The sequence below is a fragment of the Rana temporaria genome, chromosome 2 (assembly GCF_905171775.1).
Source record: "Rana temporaria chromosome 2, aRanTem1.1, whole genome shotgun sequence".
NCBI lineage: Eukaryota > Metazoa > Chordata > Amphibia > Anura > Ranidae > Rana > Rana temporaria.
The window spans coordinates 493,446,530-493,464,851 of NC_053490.1; the positions used below are offsets into that span (position 1 = coordinate 493,446,530).

The window sequence follows — 18,322 nt, forward strand, 5'->3', positions numbered from 1 at the left end:
ATAACATGTTTGTTATTTTTGTAGAAAAAAAAAGACTTTACAAATCACTAATCTTAAGACCCGGTTCACACTGGGGCGACTCGTCAGGCGACACAGCCGCCTGACAAGTCGCGTCCCATTGTAGTGAATGGAACCGTTCTAATAGGAGCGACGCAAGTCGCTCCGACTTAGAAAAAGGTTCCTGTACGACTTTGGGGGTGATTCGGGGCGACTTGCATTGACTTCAATACTGAAGTCATTTTGCAAGTTGCCTCTCAAGACGCCTTGAGATCGCCTTGCCGAGTCGCCCCCAAAGTCGGGTCGCCTGTGTGTGAACCGGCTCTTAAGCAAAGTTCACCAAGCAATCAAAATATGTAACAGCGAGATAAAATGAGAAAGCTTTGTAAAATGACTAAATTCACAGAAATCATAAGCCTTGTATACACAATGGGATTTTCATCTGACAAACCCGTGGAATTTTGTGAGTAGGGGGTTGGCCATGAACTTGGTAAGCATACAGATGGCAGAGCTTTTTCAGCCAACATACACGGAACTACGTGTTTTTTCTGCTTTTTAGTGCCACCCTTTGGGCAACTTCTGCTAATGTTGTCTTATGGTTAGCATTGGTTCGGAGCATGCATGCTTGTTCTTTGGATTTTTTTTCGGATGGAAATTCCGACAACAATTGTCCAATGGAGCATACAAATGGTCGGATTTTACGACAAAACCCTTCCATCACACAATTGTTGTCGGAAAATCCAATCGTGTGTATGACGCTGAAGACTGCAGGACCTGGATGTCACTCGGTTTTGTTAGTGAAGACGCAAACTAAACAGCAGCACAGAGGTGTCCATTTTCATACGTCAATCTCTACCCTTTTGGCCAACACTTAGCAGACATGCTTTCGGGTATCCTTTTAATAACATTTTCATTAATAATAATAATAAAAAAAAAAAAATAAAAAAAAATGAAAACCTCACCTGGTATCTCTGGAGCTCTGACAAGATTCACCATGTAATCCTCTTTGAAAGCCTGTTCTAACACATGTCCCAGTATTGCGGCACAGGAACGCCAATATGCCTAAAATCCAGGAGAAAGGAATTAGAAATCCTATTACTAGCATTACCGGCTTAATACAGACTTATCTGTCAAAATAGTGCAATGAACAGTTCTATCCAAAAGGTTAAATCCTATGGCAATCAGACAGATTGATTATATCACACTAAAATTAGTTGGTTACTAGGAGTACCGTATATACTCGAGTATAAGCCGAGGCACCTAATTTTACCCAACCCGAGTATAAGCCTAGGGTGAGAATGTAGCAGCTACTGTAAGTGGAAAAGAGGGTCAACAATGCCCATTTGCACACCACCCTGTGCCCATTGCAACCTCACTGTGCCCATTGCAACCTCACTGTGCCCAACCTCACTGTGCCCAACCTCACTGTGCCCATTTCCACTCCATTGTGCCCATTGCAGCCTCCCTGTGCCCGAGTCAGTGTACCAGAAATTCTTGACAGGCTGCCGTGTCCATTCATTGTTTAAAAGTCACGGTCTCCTCCTGGTCCCGTTCCGCGATAGGCGTTTCCCAGCAGCCTATCACGGTCGTCTTCTCATCCTCGGACAAGAGAACGTCCGTGATAGGCGGAACACTGAACACATTGTCTGCTAGGAAACTGAGACCAAGGATGAGAGGACAGCCGTGATAGGCGGAACACTGAACACAGTGTCTGCTGGGAAACGCCCATCATGGAAGGGACCAGGGGGAAGCCCTGACTTTTAAACAATGGACGCTCACAGCCCTTCAGGTACACTGACTCGAGTATAAGCTGAGGGGTGTATTTTCAGCCCTAAAAAAGGGGCTGAAAAACTCGGCTTATACTCGGGTATATACTGTAATTGTATTTGGCAAATTACCATTGGTCATTTTGAATCTGAATTCGCTCACCTGTATTACTTGTAACAGGGTCCTTAAATACTTTCAAAAAGGGTTCCCACAGGTAAGAGTCAGTGAAAAAAGTCAGTAAAAAAAAACTCCTCAAGTAGGTGTCAAGGACTTCGGGGAAATCCTCATCTCTTTCTATTCTGCAGATACTGAGAACAGATCACCTCAAACTGATTGCCAAGTGGGAGATCCCGTCCCGCTTTACTATGTGTTTTAGTGTTATACTAAGAAATATCGCACATTATACATGAGAAAAAGGGTGTAAAAACATAACGAACCAGAACAAATAGCACTTGTAAGCTGCAATATATATAAAAAAAACGTTCTTTGGTTTAGATATCGGTACTTATTGTACAAATTGTACTTGTTTATTCCTCTGGCACACGGGAATAGGGGCCCTTTCACACCTATGCACTTCTGCAGAAGGCACATTTCCAGCGTGACAAAAGTTCATCAAAAGTATTCCTCTTTCAATTCTATGTTACCTTTCACATTGCGGAGCTGCAGTTTAAAAGTCCTGCAAAAGCGCACCAAAGACTTTCCATTTAAAGAGATTGTAAATGATCACCTTGTAAAACAACCCACTCAGTCTGAAATAGAAATGAAAGGTAACACATTTGTGTATAGATTTAAAAAAATTGTAAATATATTTTTTTCCCTTTTTTTTATAAAAGTGATCACCTTTCTTCTGTTGCCTCTCTTCTCGGCTGGATAAGAGCTGGGGGAGGAGAAGCAGCAGGACACTGAGCTTCCCAGTGAATGGCTGTGCGGGGGGAGGCGTGTCAGGACAGGTCTGATCATTGGAGGAGAGCACACCAAGTTCCCAGCATACATAGAGAACAGACCAAGATGTGCTTTCCTGCTTACTTTGGTCAGTTTTTAAGGCTGCATTCACACCTGAGCGTAGCTTGTTTGGTCGTTTCTTCGGGCGTTTTTTTCCGGCGTTTTGTCGCGCGTATTCATGCGTATTTGCGCGTTTGCATACAGCGTCGTCCAACGTTTTTGTACTTCGACATTTTTTATTTTATCCAATAGGAAAAATTATAATCTTTTCATCACTTGTTGCTATGTTGGTAGATTTTATTTATCTTCTGCCTGGGTGAAATGTTCTATTGATTAAAGCGACAAAACGCCCGTAGCAAACGCTCGTTGTCGCGCTAGTTGCTTGAATCGAGCGTTTCCATTACTTTCTATGGGACCTACAAATGCTCAAAAACGCCCAAACCGCCCGATTTGCGCGTCAAAAAAGGGTCCGGAACTTGTTTGAGCTTCAGGCGCTCGGCGTCAGGCGTTTTGGAGTGGAGATGTGAACCATCTCCATAGAGAATAATGGATTTTTTCCCCTCTAGCATTTTGGAGCGTCGCGCTTCAGGCGACAGGTGTGAATGCAGCCTTAAGTAGAGGAACTGGCAGGAACACCAGGGATTTCACACAAAGGAAGCAACACAAAGTGAACAGGAGACTTTTTCCATACAAGTACATGGTACAGCAGGCACATATCAGGAACGTGAAATGTTAGTCAATGGGAAATGGACCAAAAAAAAGCACCCAGGGTATGTTTTTAGGTGCGTTTCTGGGGTCACATGGCACAAAGCTGCAGATTGTTAAGGAGTGGGCACCCGCTGGTGTTCTTAGCAACCAGAAAGTATGTGATTGTTAAGAAGCAGGAACATGCCAGCTTCCTTAACGATGAGCGGATATGTAAACAATGGCTCATCGCACTCCTCCCATCCCCTGCTGGGGTAGCACTAGAGTTCTGCAGCCATCCAGCTCCTCCAGTCCCACCACCCCCCTCACATTATTTGAACCAATGCTCCAGGCTGACCCACCCACTGTCCAGCTCCTTCCCCCTTCCATAGTAACATCTCTCCTGCACAAGAGGAGCTGAAGCATGCCGACCATGAAGGAGGTATGGGGGGGGGGGCATTATTACGGGTTAAGGACGCCAGTGGGTTACGGCATCTTAACCACCCGCTGGTGTCCTTACCAACCAATGAATAGCTGGTTGTTAAAGAGGATGTCCGCTGAAAAAAAAATATTAAAAGCCAGCAGCTACAAATACTGCAGCTGCTGACTTTTAATATTAGGACACTTACCTGTCCTGGAGTCCGGCGCCGTCCGCAGCAGAGGACGAGCGAGCGCTTGTCACTCTGCTGCCCCCACCCCCCCCCCCGCCATCCTCGGTGAGGGAACCAGGAAGTGGCTCCGGCTTCACTGCCCGGTTCCCTACGGCGCATGCACGAGTCGCGCTACGCCTGTCGATAGGCTCCCGCTGTGTACTGGGAGCCGGGAGTTCCCAGAACACAACGGGGGGGGGGGGGGGGGTGAGGTCATGCTCGCAGTCTGCCCGAGACTGTGTGGACGGAAGTGGGTGCAAATACCTGTCTTTAGACAGGTATCTGCACCCCCCTCCCCCTGAAAGGTGTTAAATGTGACACCGGAGGGGGGAGGGTTCCAAATCAGCGGGAGTTCCACTTTAGGGTGGAGCTCCGCTTTAGGGGCCATCACCCAACAGCATCCTTAACAACCAGCTGTTCCCACATCTGTGCATAGTGCGATGTAGAAGCGCTGCAGTGTGCAAGCAACCTAAAAAACACCACCTTTTTTACGGATCTGAACACAGGTGCATTGTTTTCTATGAAGCAATGCACACAGCTGTGTAAAAGATCAGTAATACAACAATGAGTACAGAGCCATTAAATAAGATTAAGGCTGGGTTCACACTACTACACTACTTTCATCCTACTTTGCTCTGTGTTCAATGTTTCCCTATGAGAGCGTCTTGTAGCGTCCTACACAAGTCGGTCCGACTTTGAAAATGCTCCCTGTACTACTTTTGGTCCTACATTGATCCTACTTCAGGCCCATTGAATATCATTGAAGTCGGACCAAAGTAGTATCCTGTTCATGAAAGTAGGATGGATGTAGGACCAATGTAGGATAAATGTAGGACCAATGTAGCAGAGCAAAGTAGGATGAAAGTAGTGTAGTAGTGTGAACCCAGCCTAATAGTAATATACACGTATTAGGCCCCTTTCACGAACGGGTCCATCTGTCTGTTCTTCAGGTGGACCCGACTGGACCTTTCGGTCTCCTCTATGGAGCGGCGAGTGTCAACAGACATGCATTTGTTAACACCCCATCTGATCCTATTCTGTGAAAACAGTTGGATAGGGATCTGTTCCATTCCAGATTGGATCGCAGTCGGGTATAAATCCACTAGTTGTCCATTTACATGCGACTGTGTCTGCTTTGCATAAGAGAAGCAGACACAGACCAGCTATTCGCTTGCTGCTCAGCAGGGATCAGCAGACAGATTCTCCAGTGAACAGGCAGACTCCAATGGATCCCACCCTGTATGCAAGGGGCCTAAGCACGTATACGCGTGAATATCGCAACACTAGAAACAAGAAGAAGAATTTTACGCATATGTTTACATGCCTATATCTGTGTATATGCAAGATCTTTACAGAACATTTAACTCAGGGCCGTCTTTAAGGCAGGGCAAAAGGGGAAGCTGCCCTAGGCCCTGTCGTCGTTGTGGGGCTCAGAGCAGCTGCCTCATACTTGCCAACTATCCCATTTTAAATTCTTGTCCCTTGAATTTTTAGTCCTTTGCTGTGTCCTGATATCTCAGTGTGAAGTGCTAGTAATAAAGCTGCCCAGCTCAGCCCTATTGTTGTGTACAGATGACTCACCTGCAGACCCTGTGTTTACATGTAAATAGCGGTGGCATTTATATGTAAATAGCTGAGGCCGGCGGCATTCATATGTATATCATGCACCTCTGCAGTGACGAGATGATGTGCTGTAACCTCTAGCAACCAGTGAGCAGAATTACTGTACAATAATCTCTAGCAACCAATCAACAAGAAGAAATCATGTGCTGTAACCTCTAGCAACTAATCAGTGAGCTGTAATGTGTGCTGTAACCTGTAGCAACCAGTAAGTGGTAATGATATGCTGTAACCTCTGGCTACCAATCGCAATCACCTGATCTGATACAGAAAACCGATTTTAAGTCTAGCTGATATTTATTGTATGTCTCAGGCTGCATTCACACCTGTAGGTTTTGTCGCCTGAAGCGCGACGCTCAAAGACGCTAGAGGGGAAAAATAACATTATTCTCTATGGAGATGGTTCACATCTCAAACGCCGAACGCCTGAATTTCAAACAAGTCCCGGACCCTTTTTTGACGCGCAAATCGGGCGTTTTACATTGATGCCAATGACCTGTACAAAACCGTGGGGAAAAACGCACGTTTTGTCGCGGCAAATCGTGGGGGAAAACGCTGCAATTTGTCGCGGCAAATACCGCCGCAAATCGCCTACGCCAAGGTGTGAATGCAGCCTCAGAGCAGGTGGAGAGGAAAATTGCATGGGGGGGGGGGGCAAGAAAATGTTTTGCCCAGGGTCCAAGCAACATTAAAGACGGCCCTGCACGATCCGGAGTATAAACATCAGTCAAATGATTACGTCTGTGTGCAGCAAGAGGCCTTACTGTTGTAACAAATGGTTACTGTGAAAGGCGAGGAAGAAAAATTCTTTCCAGCGACAGATTTGTTGTAAAGTAACGGCGTTGCACATAGCTGGTAAATAATGCGGCACATAGCATGTAGCGAGATTGTAACTCATAGCTGCAGTTTGTGATGTTCATTGGAAATGAAAAGTCCCAATCCTCCGAATGCATTAGGAACTAATTGGAGTAGCTGGTTTCCTCCTGTTCATCATTTAATATGCTCAGACAAATATCTCTCAGGTGTACATATTTGCCATTAGGAAATCTAAAATTAGGAAGCACATATGTGTTTAAGCATCTACGCGAGTCCTCTGAAATCAAGAGCGCTTTTCTTACAATGTCTTCTCATTTGTGAGCGCAAAAATCAGCTCTGGTCCATCGTCTCTAATCAGCATATAAATACATGTCCACATGACGCCCTAGGAGCCCCTAGCCAATACCCTCCACAAAGGGAGGCCTACTGGAAGAGGGGATTGTAGAAGAGCAATCTCACCGGAGGTCTGATTCATTCTGACTGTTCTATCGATCATAAAGAAAGAGAAGTCGATTGTCTAGTATGGATCAGGTACTAGTTCCTTCTATTGATGCTTTGTTTATCGCAGACAAAGAAAGTGTAGACCACTAGATCAGTATGCACAAACAGGCCCAGCATGGCCTTCCAACATATATTACGGATGGGTTCACATAGACAAAAACTAAAAAAGGTACCTTGCCGTGATGTGAAAGAAAGATGTGAGATGGAAAGAGATGAAAAATGTCCAGATCAATGGACAATCTCTTGGCCTGTGGGAACCAAATAGACTAAGGAGGCGCAGATCAACCTGTCCAAATGACTATTGTTGATGATAAGCCACCACTGACAGCATTTCTCTGTATCCCTCTCCTACTCTCCCCCTCTACCGTCCCAGAAAGATTAAAGTGGAACTCCACTTTCGTGGTGGGAAAAAATAGCAAATAAAAAGAAAAATTATAATATAGCTTATACAATTGCGACACAAGTCAAATAGTAATTAAATATTAAAAATGACCTTTCCTTTTCCATCTGCAGTTCTGTAATTTTCTGTAAAATGCAATATAGCAGCCTGGAGGTGTTCTGTACACAGAATGTGTACAGACCACCCCCCCTCCCCCCAGAAACATAATTTCCTGCTGTGCGATTGGCTCACAGATTTCCCCAGAAGTCTACAGATCAAGCATCCTCTCCAACAAAAATGTCATTTTTTGGTGAAATTACTCTCAATAGGAAATCAGACCCTGCAATTTTCTCATTAGAGCCCTGCAGGTGCAGGAGCTGATAATTATGAAACGACTCCCATTAGATTCACTGAGCACATGGACACAGAATAACACACAGGGATTTCTTAAAAGTAAGGAATCTGCAATCGAGTTTGGTAAAATCCCTGCAATGTACATAGATCACCCAGAGGGGGAATGTTTTTTCCCCCTCAACAAAAGTGTTGTTACTCTTTAAAGTGGTTGTAAACCTCAGTCATGAAATGTGAACAAAGCAGATCCCTCTACAGTGATGGCGAATCTTGGCACCCCAGATGTTTTAGAACTACATTTGCCATGAGGCTCATGCACTCTGTGGTGTAGTTGAGCATCATGAGAAATGTACTTTCAAAACATCTGGGGTGCCAAGGTTCGCCATCACTGTCTATAATGTGTACTTGTCTCATTCAAGAGCACCAAGTGTCATTTCTGTCTGCTGCTTTGTTCCTCTGCTATCCGCATGATGAATCACGTCTGACAAATTTTCCTGACATTAAAGCGGGGTTCACCCGAAAAAAAATATTTAACATTAGATTGAGGCTAATTGTGGGAAGCACAATCGGGTGTTTTTTTTTTTTTAAATCAATGCAGTACATACCTTTTTAGAGATAGATGTTCTCCGCGGCTTCCGGGTATGGACTGCGGGACTAGGCGTTCCTATTTGATTGACAGGCTTCCGACCGTCGCATACATCGCGTCACCGAAAAAAGCTGAACGTCGGTGCGGCTCTATACGGCGCCTGCGCACCGACGTTCGGCTACTTTCGGCAACTCATGACGCGCTGTATGCGACGGTCAGAAGCCTGTCAATCAAATAGGAACGCCCAGTCCCGCAGTCCATACCCGTAAGCCGCAGAGAACATCTATCTCTAAAAAGGTATGTACTGCATTGATTTAAAAGCGGGGGGTTCACCCTGTTAAAAAAAAAAATGTTTTTTTTTATTAGACCATTACATTCGGCATCGTAGCGCGAGCTACGGTATGCCGGTCTTACATTTTTTATCCCCGTACTCACTGTGCTATCGATGATTGAAGAATCCGGGGAATGGGCGTTCCTATGGTGAGAGAAGGTGATTGACGGCCGGCCCTGGCACGTCACGCTTCTCCCGAAATAGCCGAAATAGGCTTGGCTATTCACGGCGCCTGCGCATAGCCTGTGCGCAGGCGCCGTGAATAGCCGAGACCTACTCCGGCTGTCTTCGGGGAGCGTGACGTGCCAGAGCCGGCCGTCAATCATCCTCCCTCTCCATAGGCACGCCCATTCCCCGCGGGAGTCGATTCTTCAATCATCGATAGCACAGTGAGTACGGGGATTAAAAATTTAAGACCGGCATACCGTAGCTCGCGCTACGATGCCGAATGTAATGGTCTAATGATGTGAAGGAGGGTGAACCACCGCTTTAAAAAAAAAATACAGATTGTGCTTCCACAATTAGCCTCAATCTAATGTTAAAAATGTGTTTTTTTGGGGTTAACCCCCGCTTTAAGAGAAAAAAGATGACAGCCCCAGAGGTTGTGGGGAAGAATAGAGTGGTCACTGTGACGGTTGCCTCCATATAATACCATTCCGATTTGTTCTATGTATACTTTGGCGATTTGACAGTCCACTAATTGTCAGTATAAAAGAGCAAGGGAAATGATAGCAGGGGTAGAGGAGCTGGGAGTAAAGCCTTGTACACACAGGTAGTTTTTTTTTTTATAAACCCAGCAAACGGAAAAAAATGAGGAGCTTGCTGTACTAACTATGCAATGTTAGTATAGAGATCTCCCAGCTGAGATACTGTGTCCTGATAGGAGGGACTTCCCCCCCCCCCCTTGGCTGCAAGCACTGATCGGATTCTGATCGGCAGCTGGTTTTCCAGCATACCTGTTTCTGTCAGACAGGTTGCTGTACACACTGGCCGAATGTCCAACCGGCTAATACCCAGCCCATGTGTAGCCTTAAAGTAGAGTTCCTATTAAAAATAATAAATATTAAAAGTCAGCAGCTACAAATTTTGCAACTGCTGACTTTTAATAATCGGACACTTACATGTCCCAGAGATGCGGGGGAGCGAAGCCACGCTCATCTCCGCCACCTCTTCGTGGTGCCAGTATTGTCACTGTGGGCGCCGCGGTGCCCTGGGAGGAATTGGGAGCCGAAACCCTTTAAAAAGAGGGTTTGCGCCCCCCCCCCCCCCCCCAAAAAAAAATGACATGCCAAATGTAGCATGTCAGGGGGACACCTTCCCTTAAATCGGAGGTTCCATTTTTTGGGTTGGAGGAGGGGGTCCTGTCTAAGTTCACCTTACTGATTTTTCTGTAAAGGTGAGCCTACCCTATAAAGTGATACTAAAGTCTCATTGTCTTTTGTTTAAAAATAACAAACACGTTATCTCTTCTGTGTAGTGGTTTTGCACAGAGCAGCCTGGATCCTCCTCTTCTCAGGTCCCTCGCTGGCACTCCTGGTCCCTCCCTCTTGCCAAGTGCCCCCACAGCAAGCAGCTTAGATGGGGGCACCTGAGCCGCTGCCCCGCCCTTTTTTTCTCCTCACTGGTTTACTGACAGACGATGGCACCCGCTGCTGTCTCAGCCAATCAAGGAGAGTCCCTGGAAGGCCAAGGCTCTTGTGCAACATCGCTGGATCGAAACGGGGGCTCGGGTAAGTATTAGGGGGGCACACAGAAGGCTTTTTATCATAAAATGCATCAAGATAAAAAAAAAAAAAAAAATTCTGCCTTTAGAACCACTTTAAACAGTGTGGGCTAGCATGCGTCGTTCGTGAAAGAATCCCAGTGCCCATGCTCGAAATTCCGCCGCAAATCGTCAATGCTTTCGACGTGAACGTAAATTACGTCCAGCCCTATTCGCGAACGACTTACGCAAACGACGTAAAAAATTAAAAATTTGACGCGGGAACGACGTCCATATTTAACATTGCGTACGCCTCATAGAAGCAGGAGCAACGCTACGCCGGAAAAAGCCTTACGCGGACGTAAAAAATTCCGCCGGGCGCACGTACGTTTGTGAATCGGCGTATCTAGGGCATTTGCATATTCTACGCCGAAAACAACGGAAGTGCCAGCTAGCAGCCAGCGTAAATATGCACCCCAAGATACGATGGCGTAAGAGACTTACGCCAGTCGGATCTTAGCCTAATTTCGGCGTATCTTGCTTTCTGAATACAGAAATAAGATACGCCGCCACAGCTTTGAATTTACGCGGCGTATCTATAGATACGCCGGCGTAAATTCTTGCTGAATCTAGCCCTGTGTATATAGTATCACTAAGAGAGAAACTCTAAGAACGTTGTTGAAGTGTTTTAAGACCCATCTCTTCCATTCACTATCCTTAAAGGGTCACTAAAGGAATTTTTTTTTTTAGCTAAATAGCTTCCTTTACCTTACTGCAGTCCTGGTTTCATGTCCTCATTGTTCGTTTTTGCTTTGATGTTGCTGTAAATCCTCTCTGTTCTGGACACTTCCTGGTTGCCTGTTTCCTGATAACCACAGTGCTGGGAGATTTCTCACGGTGGTCACTAATGTGATTATTGTGTGTAAAACGAAACTGGATTGGTGCTGAGGAGTTTTAGACAAAGTATCACTGCTCTCTATTGGCTGACTGCCCTCTAGTGGCTCTCTGTACATCAGAGAACCAGCAAACAACAGCAAAAACGAAACTACACTGCAGGCACATTATATGATTGTTTTTTTATCAATTTTTAATCATTTTTAAAAGGAATCAGTTAACTATTATGTCTCTATGCCCTGTAAACAGTCATTTCAGCTAAAAAAAAAAAATTCCTTTAGTGACCCTTTAAGTCTTTAAATTCCTATAGGTCCACTTAGGTTTGTGCCTAGAACTTATCTTGTTCCGGACAGCCCCCATAAAACACAGGGCAATAAGGTGGTGTGTGATTCATGTGCATTATTTTATTCTTTTCATTTATGTGCACCTGGCCTAGAGCTACCCAAAGGAGCCTTTCCTATAGATTTATCAGTAAATTCCATATGCAATCCATTAGGGAGTACAGAGGGGAATCTGCATGCTGCAAAAATGAGATAGATTTACAGAAAAAGAGCTCAAGCTATTAATTTAACTCTTCTCTTTTCATACCTTTTTAACGCCTTTACTGCCTGCAACCTGTAGATTGATTTCTCCCTACACAATGCCCATTGCTTAGAATATGGTAATTTCTATAATCCATTTTTACACTCTGCGTGGTCACTAGCTTCCAAAGCTGCCAGTCACTGATAGCTCTGGTCTTCAGTAATGTTTTTAAGAGTGGTTATCAATCATGTAATCACCATGTAAGCTTTGATCACATGCAAGCTAAAGGGTTTATAAAAAAAATGATTTATATCGGTATTAAACCCAAAAGCAAACATATTGCAGCTTACCAATTTTTAGATGCGATGGCTGCATTTGTTTCCTTTTTTTAGGTTTTCCCTCCTTTATTTTTACCTGGTGATCCTGCCAGTACATCCGTTGTCTTGCAGATGTAGCAGTTAGGGGGCTGAGACCATTTATTACTGACAGGGGTGCTTACAATATATGTATGTAAAACTTTTTCCCCAAAAGGAAAAAAAAACTCTTGCTGTGACTGCTTATAAAGTGTTAGCTGGAGTTTGGCTTCAACTTGTTAGTGTATCTAAATCTGCTGTCCAAAAGGTAGCTGTGTTGAGTCTTCATATAGAGCAAGGGTCTCCAAACTGTGGCTCGGGGGCCATATGTGGCCCTTTGCTTGCCCTTCTCTGGCCCTTGGGGCACTACTCCTTCCACTGACACCAATGATACGTTACCATTCCTACCACTGACACCAATGATATGTTACCATCCCCACCACTGACACCAATGATACGTTACCATTCCCACCACTGACACCAATGATACGTTACCATTCCTCCCACTGACACCAATGATACGTTACTATTCCTACCACTGACACCAATGATACGTTACCATTCCTACCACTGACACCAATGATACGTTACCATTCCTACCACTGACACCAATGATACGTTACCATTCCTACCACTGACACCAATGATACGTTACTATTCCTACCATTGACACCAATGATACGTTACCATTCCTACCACTGACACCAATGATACGTCATCATTCCTACCACTGACACCAATGATACGTTACCATTCCTACCACTGATACCAATGATACGTTACTATTCCTACCACTGACACCAATGATAGGGCACCATTTCTCCCCCTAATGCTGAAGATTGAGCGCCGTTTACCCCCACTGATGCCAGGACATTTTCTACTCCCACTGGCTACACTCCGGCCCCCCTAAAATCCAAAAGAACAGGAAACTGGCCCTTTGTTTAGAAAGTTCGGAGATCCTGAATCCAGAGAGTGTAGGCACTCTAATACAGGAGGTGTGTTATTGCTCAGATCATCATCAGGTGAAAACAGAGGGAAGACCAAAAAAAAAAAAGAAAAAACAAATGCAGCCACCACATCTAGGAAAGCTGCACTATATTACATTTTTGGTTTAGGGTTAAATAGAGCTTTAGACGGGGTTTACACATGTGCGGTGCGATTTGAAGCTCCTTTTTTACAGCTAATTGACAAAGTAGTTGAGCATTTCAGGTCAGTTTTTGATCAGGTACGGATTTTATCCTGTTCACAACTGAATGACATGTGCAATTCAGAAGCATTCCCATAGAAGTCAATGGGCCTGAATTTGCACCCGAGTTGGACTGCACTGCTCAGAAAACTCACAGGACTCTCAATTCGCACCGGATATGTGAACAGGCACAATAGAAAGCAATGTTCTTTCACATGTCATGTGAATTGGGTGTTTTAAATCGCATGACATGTGAATTAAACCGGCTTTTTATGGAGTTGGTTCACATCAAAATAAAATAAATTTAAAAAAAAACACAGCGTTATGCCCCCATACCAGGCCATGTCTTCAACATGGGGGATATTTAGGGGCAAGGGACAAGGGCCTTTTCCTCACAACCCTGGGCGGTGGTTCCAGGGGTCTGCAGGCAGGGGTCTTATCGGAATCTGGAAGGCCCCTTTAAGAAGATCTTGCCCCTCCCCTTTTTCACCAGACCCAAAGAAATAAAAAGGCTCCGCCCACGATGAAGGCTACAGCCGTCTGCCAGCTCCACCGTTTGACAGTTATTAAATAGGTAAGCGGAGGGGCCACACAGCAACGTCACCTGGTGGCACTGCCCCTTTGCGATGTTGGCACCCCAGGTGTACAATGTACTCTTACTCATTCACACGGGGGGTGGGATCTGGGGGGGCCCCTTGTTAAAGGAGGCTTCCAGATTCCGATAAGCCCCCTGCCTGCAGACCAACACAAACACCATCCAGGGTTGTGGGGAAGAGGCTCTTGTCCCCATCGACATGGGGACAAAGTGCTTTGGGTTGGGGGCAGAGCCCCCCCTGCGCCAAAGCACCCTACCATGTTGAGGGAATGTAGCTTGGCATGGTTAAGGGGGGGGGGGGCGCTCGCTCATCGCACCCCCCTGTATGCTTGAATAAGGGTCTGGTATGAATTTTGGGGGACCCAAATGCCATTTCTTTTTAAAATTTGGGCGTGGAGGTTCCCCTCAAAATTTTGCAACCAGGGTGCCTTCTGGGTTTTGCAGGGATGCCTTTAAAAAATGCCTAAAAAGTACCCCAAATTGCCAACAAGCCAGCGGGTGGATGAAGCCTGCCTTTTAGTTACACAAATGTTTTCATTGTGCAGCACTACAACCTTAAAGTGGTTGTAAAGATTCGTGTTTTTTCACCTTAATGCATCCCATGTATTAAGGTGAAAAAACACCTGGCAATGACTGCCCCCCCAGTGCACCTGTTTTACTTACCTGAGCCCGTTCATCTGCTCGGCTCGTCCCCAGCGTCCTCTTCTCCACATTGATTGGATAGATTGATAGCAGCACAGCTATTGTCTCCAACTGCTATCAAATCCAATGACGCGGCGACCGGGGAAAAGACATACACTCTGTGTCTATGGACGCAGAGTGTATAAGACGGGAGCGTGCCCGCAAGGTAACCCACTCAGGAGAGAGCTTCCCTAGGAGGTTAGCTATTGCGGGAAGGAGCCGAGACACCCCAGAACAGCAAGATCTGGGGGCCACTTTGTGCAAAACGAACAGCACAATGAAGGCAAGTATGACATTGTTTGTTATTTAAAAAAAATAAAAATACAACCTTTATAACCACTTTAAACACTGCATGGGCCAGCCGCTGGTATCCTAAGAACCATTTGATGTCATTGGTTGATAAGTAGGACGTTGGGTGCCTGCACAACATCCTTGTTTGCTACTCCTATGCCCCTCTACACCAGCACAGGGGGGTCACATGAGCCGGGTAAGGGAGAGAAACCGATTGCGAAGACAAAACGCTGGAATGTCAATTAGTACCTGTGTGCAAATGTGTATTTGCTTTGTAAGAATAAATCACCTCTAATGTTGGGTGTCTGCCATGTGTGGATGCTGCTACATTATGTAAAACTATCAATTTCGTTTTTTTTTTTAACATTTGGGATGCCTAGAGATTGTGCAGGATTTCAATGGGTGCATTGACTGAAAAAAAATTGAAACACTGCTCTAGGCCATGACCCCTGAGCCCATACACTATTATATATAGGACCCCTGAGCCCATACACTATTTTATATAGGACCTCAGAGCCCATACACTATTTTATATAGGACCTCAGAGCCCATACACTATTTTATATAGGACCTCTGAGCCCATACACTATTTTATATATGACCCCTGAGCCCATACACTATTTTATATAGGACCCCTGAGCCCATACACTATTTTATATAGGACCCCTGAGCCCATACACTATTTTATATAGGACCCCTGAGCCCATACACTATTTTATATAGGACCTCTGAGCCCATACACTATTTTATATAGGACCTCTGAGCCCATACACTATTTTATATAGGACCTCTGAGCCCATACACTATTTTATATAGGACCTCTGAGCCCATACACTATTTTATATAGGACCTCTGAGCCCACACACTATTTTATATAGGACCTCTGAGCCCATACACTATTTTATATAGGACCCCTAAACCCACACGCCATTTTATATATGACCCCTGAGCCCACACACTATTTTATATATGACCCGAGCCCATACACTATTTTATATATATGACCCCTGAGCCCATACACTATTTTATATATGACCCCTGAGCCCATACACCAGGGCTCGACAAATTCCGGTCGCCAATGTCGACTAGAAATAGCGTCCTGGCGACTTGGCTTGGAAGGTGGGCAAAAAAAAAAAGTCCCCAGCTCTTCCTTGTGTGAGCTGGCGCCATCTGTTGGTGGCCCTTGGTATTACAAGTTAAGCATTACAAGTTAAACAGCAATTCTAATGTAATTTTTCACTATTTTCACTGCCATCTTCTTTCCTCTAATTAGAACCCCCAAACGTTATATATGTTTTTTATCCTAACACCCTAGAGAATAAAATGACGATCGTTGCAATACTTTCTGTCACGCCGTATTTGCGCAGTGATCTTACAAGCGCACTTTTTTGGGAAAAAATTACACTTTTTTTAATTAAAAAATAAGACAACAGTAAAGTTATCCCCATTTTTTTTAATATTATGAAAGATAATGTTACGCCAAGTAAATTCATACCCAACATGTCATGCTTCAAAATTGCATCCACTCGTGGAATGCCGACAAACTTTTACCCTTTAAAATCTTCATAGGCGACGTTTAAAAAAATCTACAGGTTGCATGTTTTGAGTTACAGAGGAGGTCTAGGGCTAGAATTATTGCTCTCGCTCTACCAATCGCGGCGATACCTCACATGTGTGGTTAGAACACCGTTTACATATGCGGGCGCTGCTCGCGTATGTGTTCGCTTCTGCGTGCAAGCTCTTGTCAGGACGGGGTGCGTTTTCTGGCTCCTAACTTTTTTAGCTGGCTCCTAGATTCCAAGCAAATTTGTCAAACCCTGCCATACACTATTTTATATATGACCCCTGAGCCCATACACTATTTTATATATGACCCCTGAGCCCACACACTATTTTATATAGGACCCCTGAGCCCATACACTATTTTATATATGACCCCTGGGCCCACACACTTTTTTATATATGACCCCTGAGCCAACACACTATTTTATATATGACCCCTGAGCCCACACACTATTTTATATATGACCCCTGGGCCCACACACTTTTTTATATATGACCCCTGAGCCCACACACTATTTTATATATGACCCCTGAGCCCACACACTATTTTATATATGACCCCTGAGCCCATACACTATTTTATATATGACCCCTGAGCCCACACACTATTTTATATAGGACCCCTGAGCCCATACACTATTTTATATATGACCCCTGGGCCCACACACTTTTTTATATATGACCCCTGAGCCAACACACTATTTTATATATGACCCCTGAGCCCACACACTATTTTATATATGACCCCTGGGCCCACACACTTTTTTATATATGACCCCTGAGCCAACACACTATTTTATATATGACCCCTGAGCCCACACACTATTTTATATATGACCCCTGAGCCCACACACTATTTTATATAGGACCCCTGAGCCCACACACTATTTTATATAGGACCCCTGAGCCCACACACTATTTTATATGACCCCTGAGCCCACACACTATTTTATATATGACCCCTGAGCCCACACACTATTTTATATATGACCCCTGAGCCCATACACTATTTTATATAGGACCTCTGAGCCCATACACTATTTTATATATATGACCCCTGAGCCCATACACTATTTTATATATGACCCCTGAGCCCACACACTATGTTATATATGACCTCTGAGCCCATACACTATTTTATATATGACCCCTGATCACCTAGACTTTAATAACCTCTGGGCACTAAACCAACTTTAGAAGATGTAGGATTCCCGAAACAAACAGTCACATCGCTAACCAGTGTGTGCTTCCCATCAAAGGTAAAACATCTTATATTGAAGGAATGAAAGCACTGACAATAAATGTCTACTGACCTTATTGACTTCTTCTGGATCTTCGTCTTTGAAGGTAAGAAACTGGATATTACAGGATTTAGTGAGAGGTTTATACATATCCCAAACCTCACCGTCCACCAGGGCGAGCGCAGCCTTCGCAACGTACCATTCACTGAGATCTGGAAAGAAACAGTAAAAGCCAAACATGACATCTGATCACGGAGAAAGGTGAATCATATTTTACCATCCGTATGTACAATGTACAGGTTATGCTGACATATTACTATTGATATGAGGAAGCTGTAGACAACTAATCTTTGATAAAATTGCATGTAACAGATACTTTGAGAGCCAGTACAAGCATATGGGAGCCGGGTGGGGACGTCGGATTTACAAAGTTGGTTTGTTTCCCTAACTTCAAATATAACATTTACAACATTTCTGGAGAGGGATTTATTCTCGGAAAGCTGCAGGGAAACCAGTGCTTTTCTGCATTACAAAATGTAAATATATTAAATATAATATTTTAAAATAAAATGATATATGGCGGCAGAATCCAATATTCTGACATTATATTTTAACAAACTCGAGCCCATATGCTACATGGATACCTAATATTCTTTGGATTTCATCGGAA

The 18,322-nt window shown here is 44.4% G+C and overlaps 1 protein-coding gene across 1 annotated transcript in view; it reads right to left on the reverse strand.

Annotated features, from left to right (window-relative positions):
- MRPL39 (mitochondrial ribosomal protein L39) overlaps positions 1 to 18,322 on the reverse strand; it is a 197,818-nt gene that overhangs the window by 105,841 nt on the left and 73,655 nt on the right. The window contains exons 3-4 of the mRNA XM_040338820.1: positions 17,725 to 17,864; positions 960 to 1,059 (exon numbers count right to left, since the gene is read on the reverse strand). Coding sequence (XP_040194754.1) covers positions 960 to 1,059; positions 17,725 to 17,864 — 240 coding nt within the window. The remainder of the gene's footprint in view (positions 1 to 959; positions 1,060 to 17,724; positions 17,865 to 18,322) is intronic.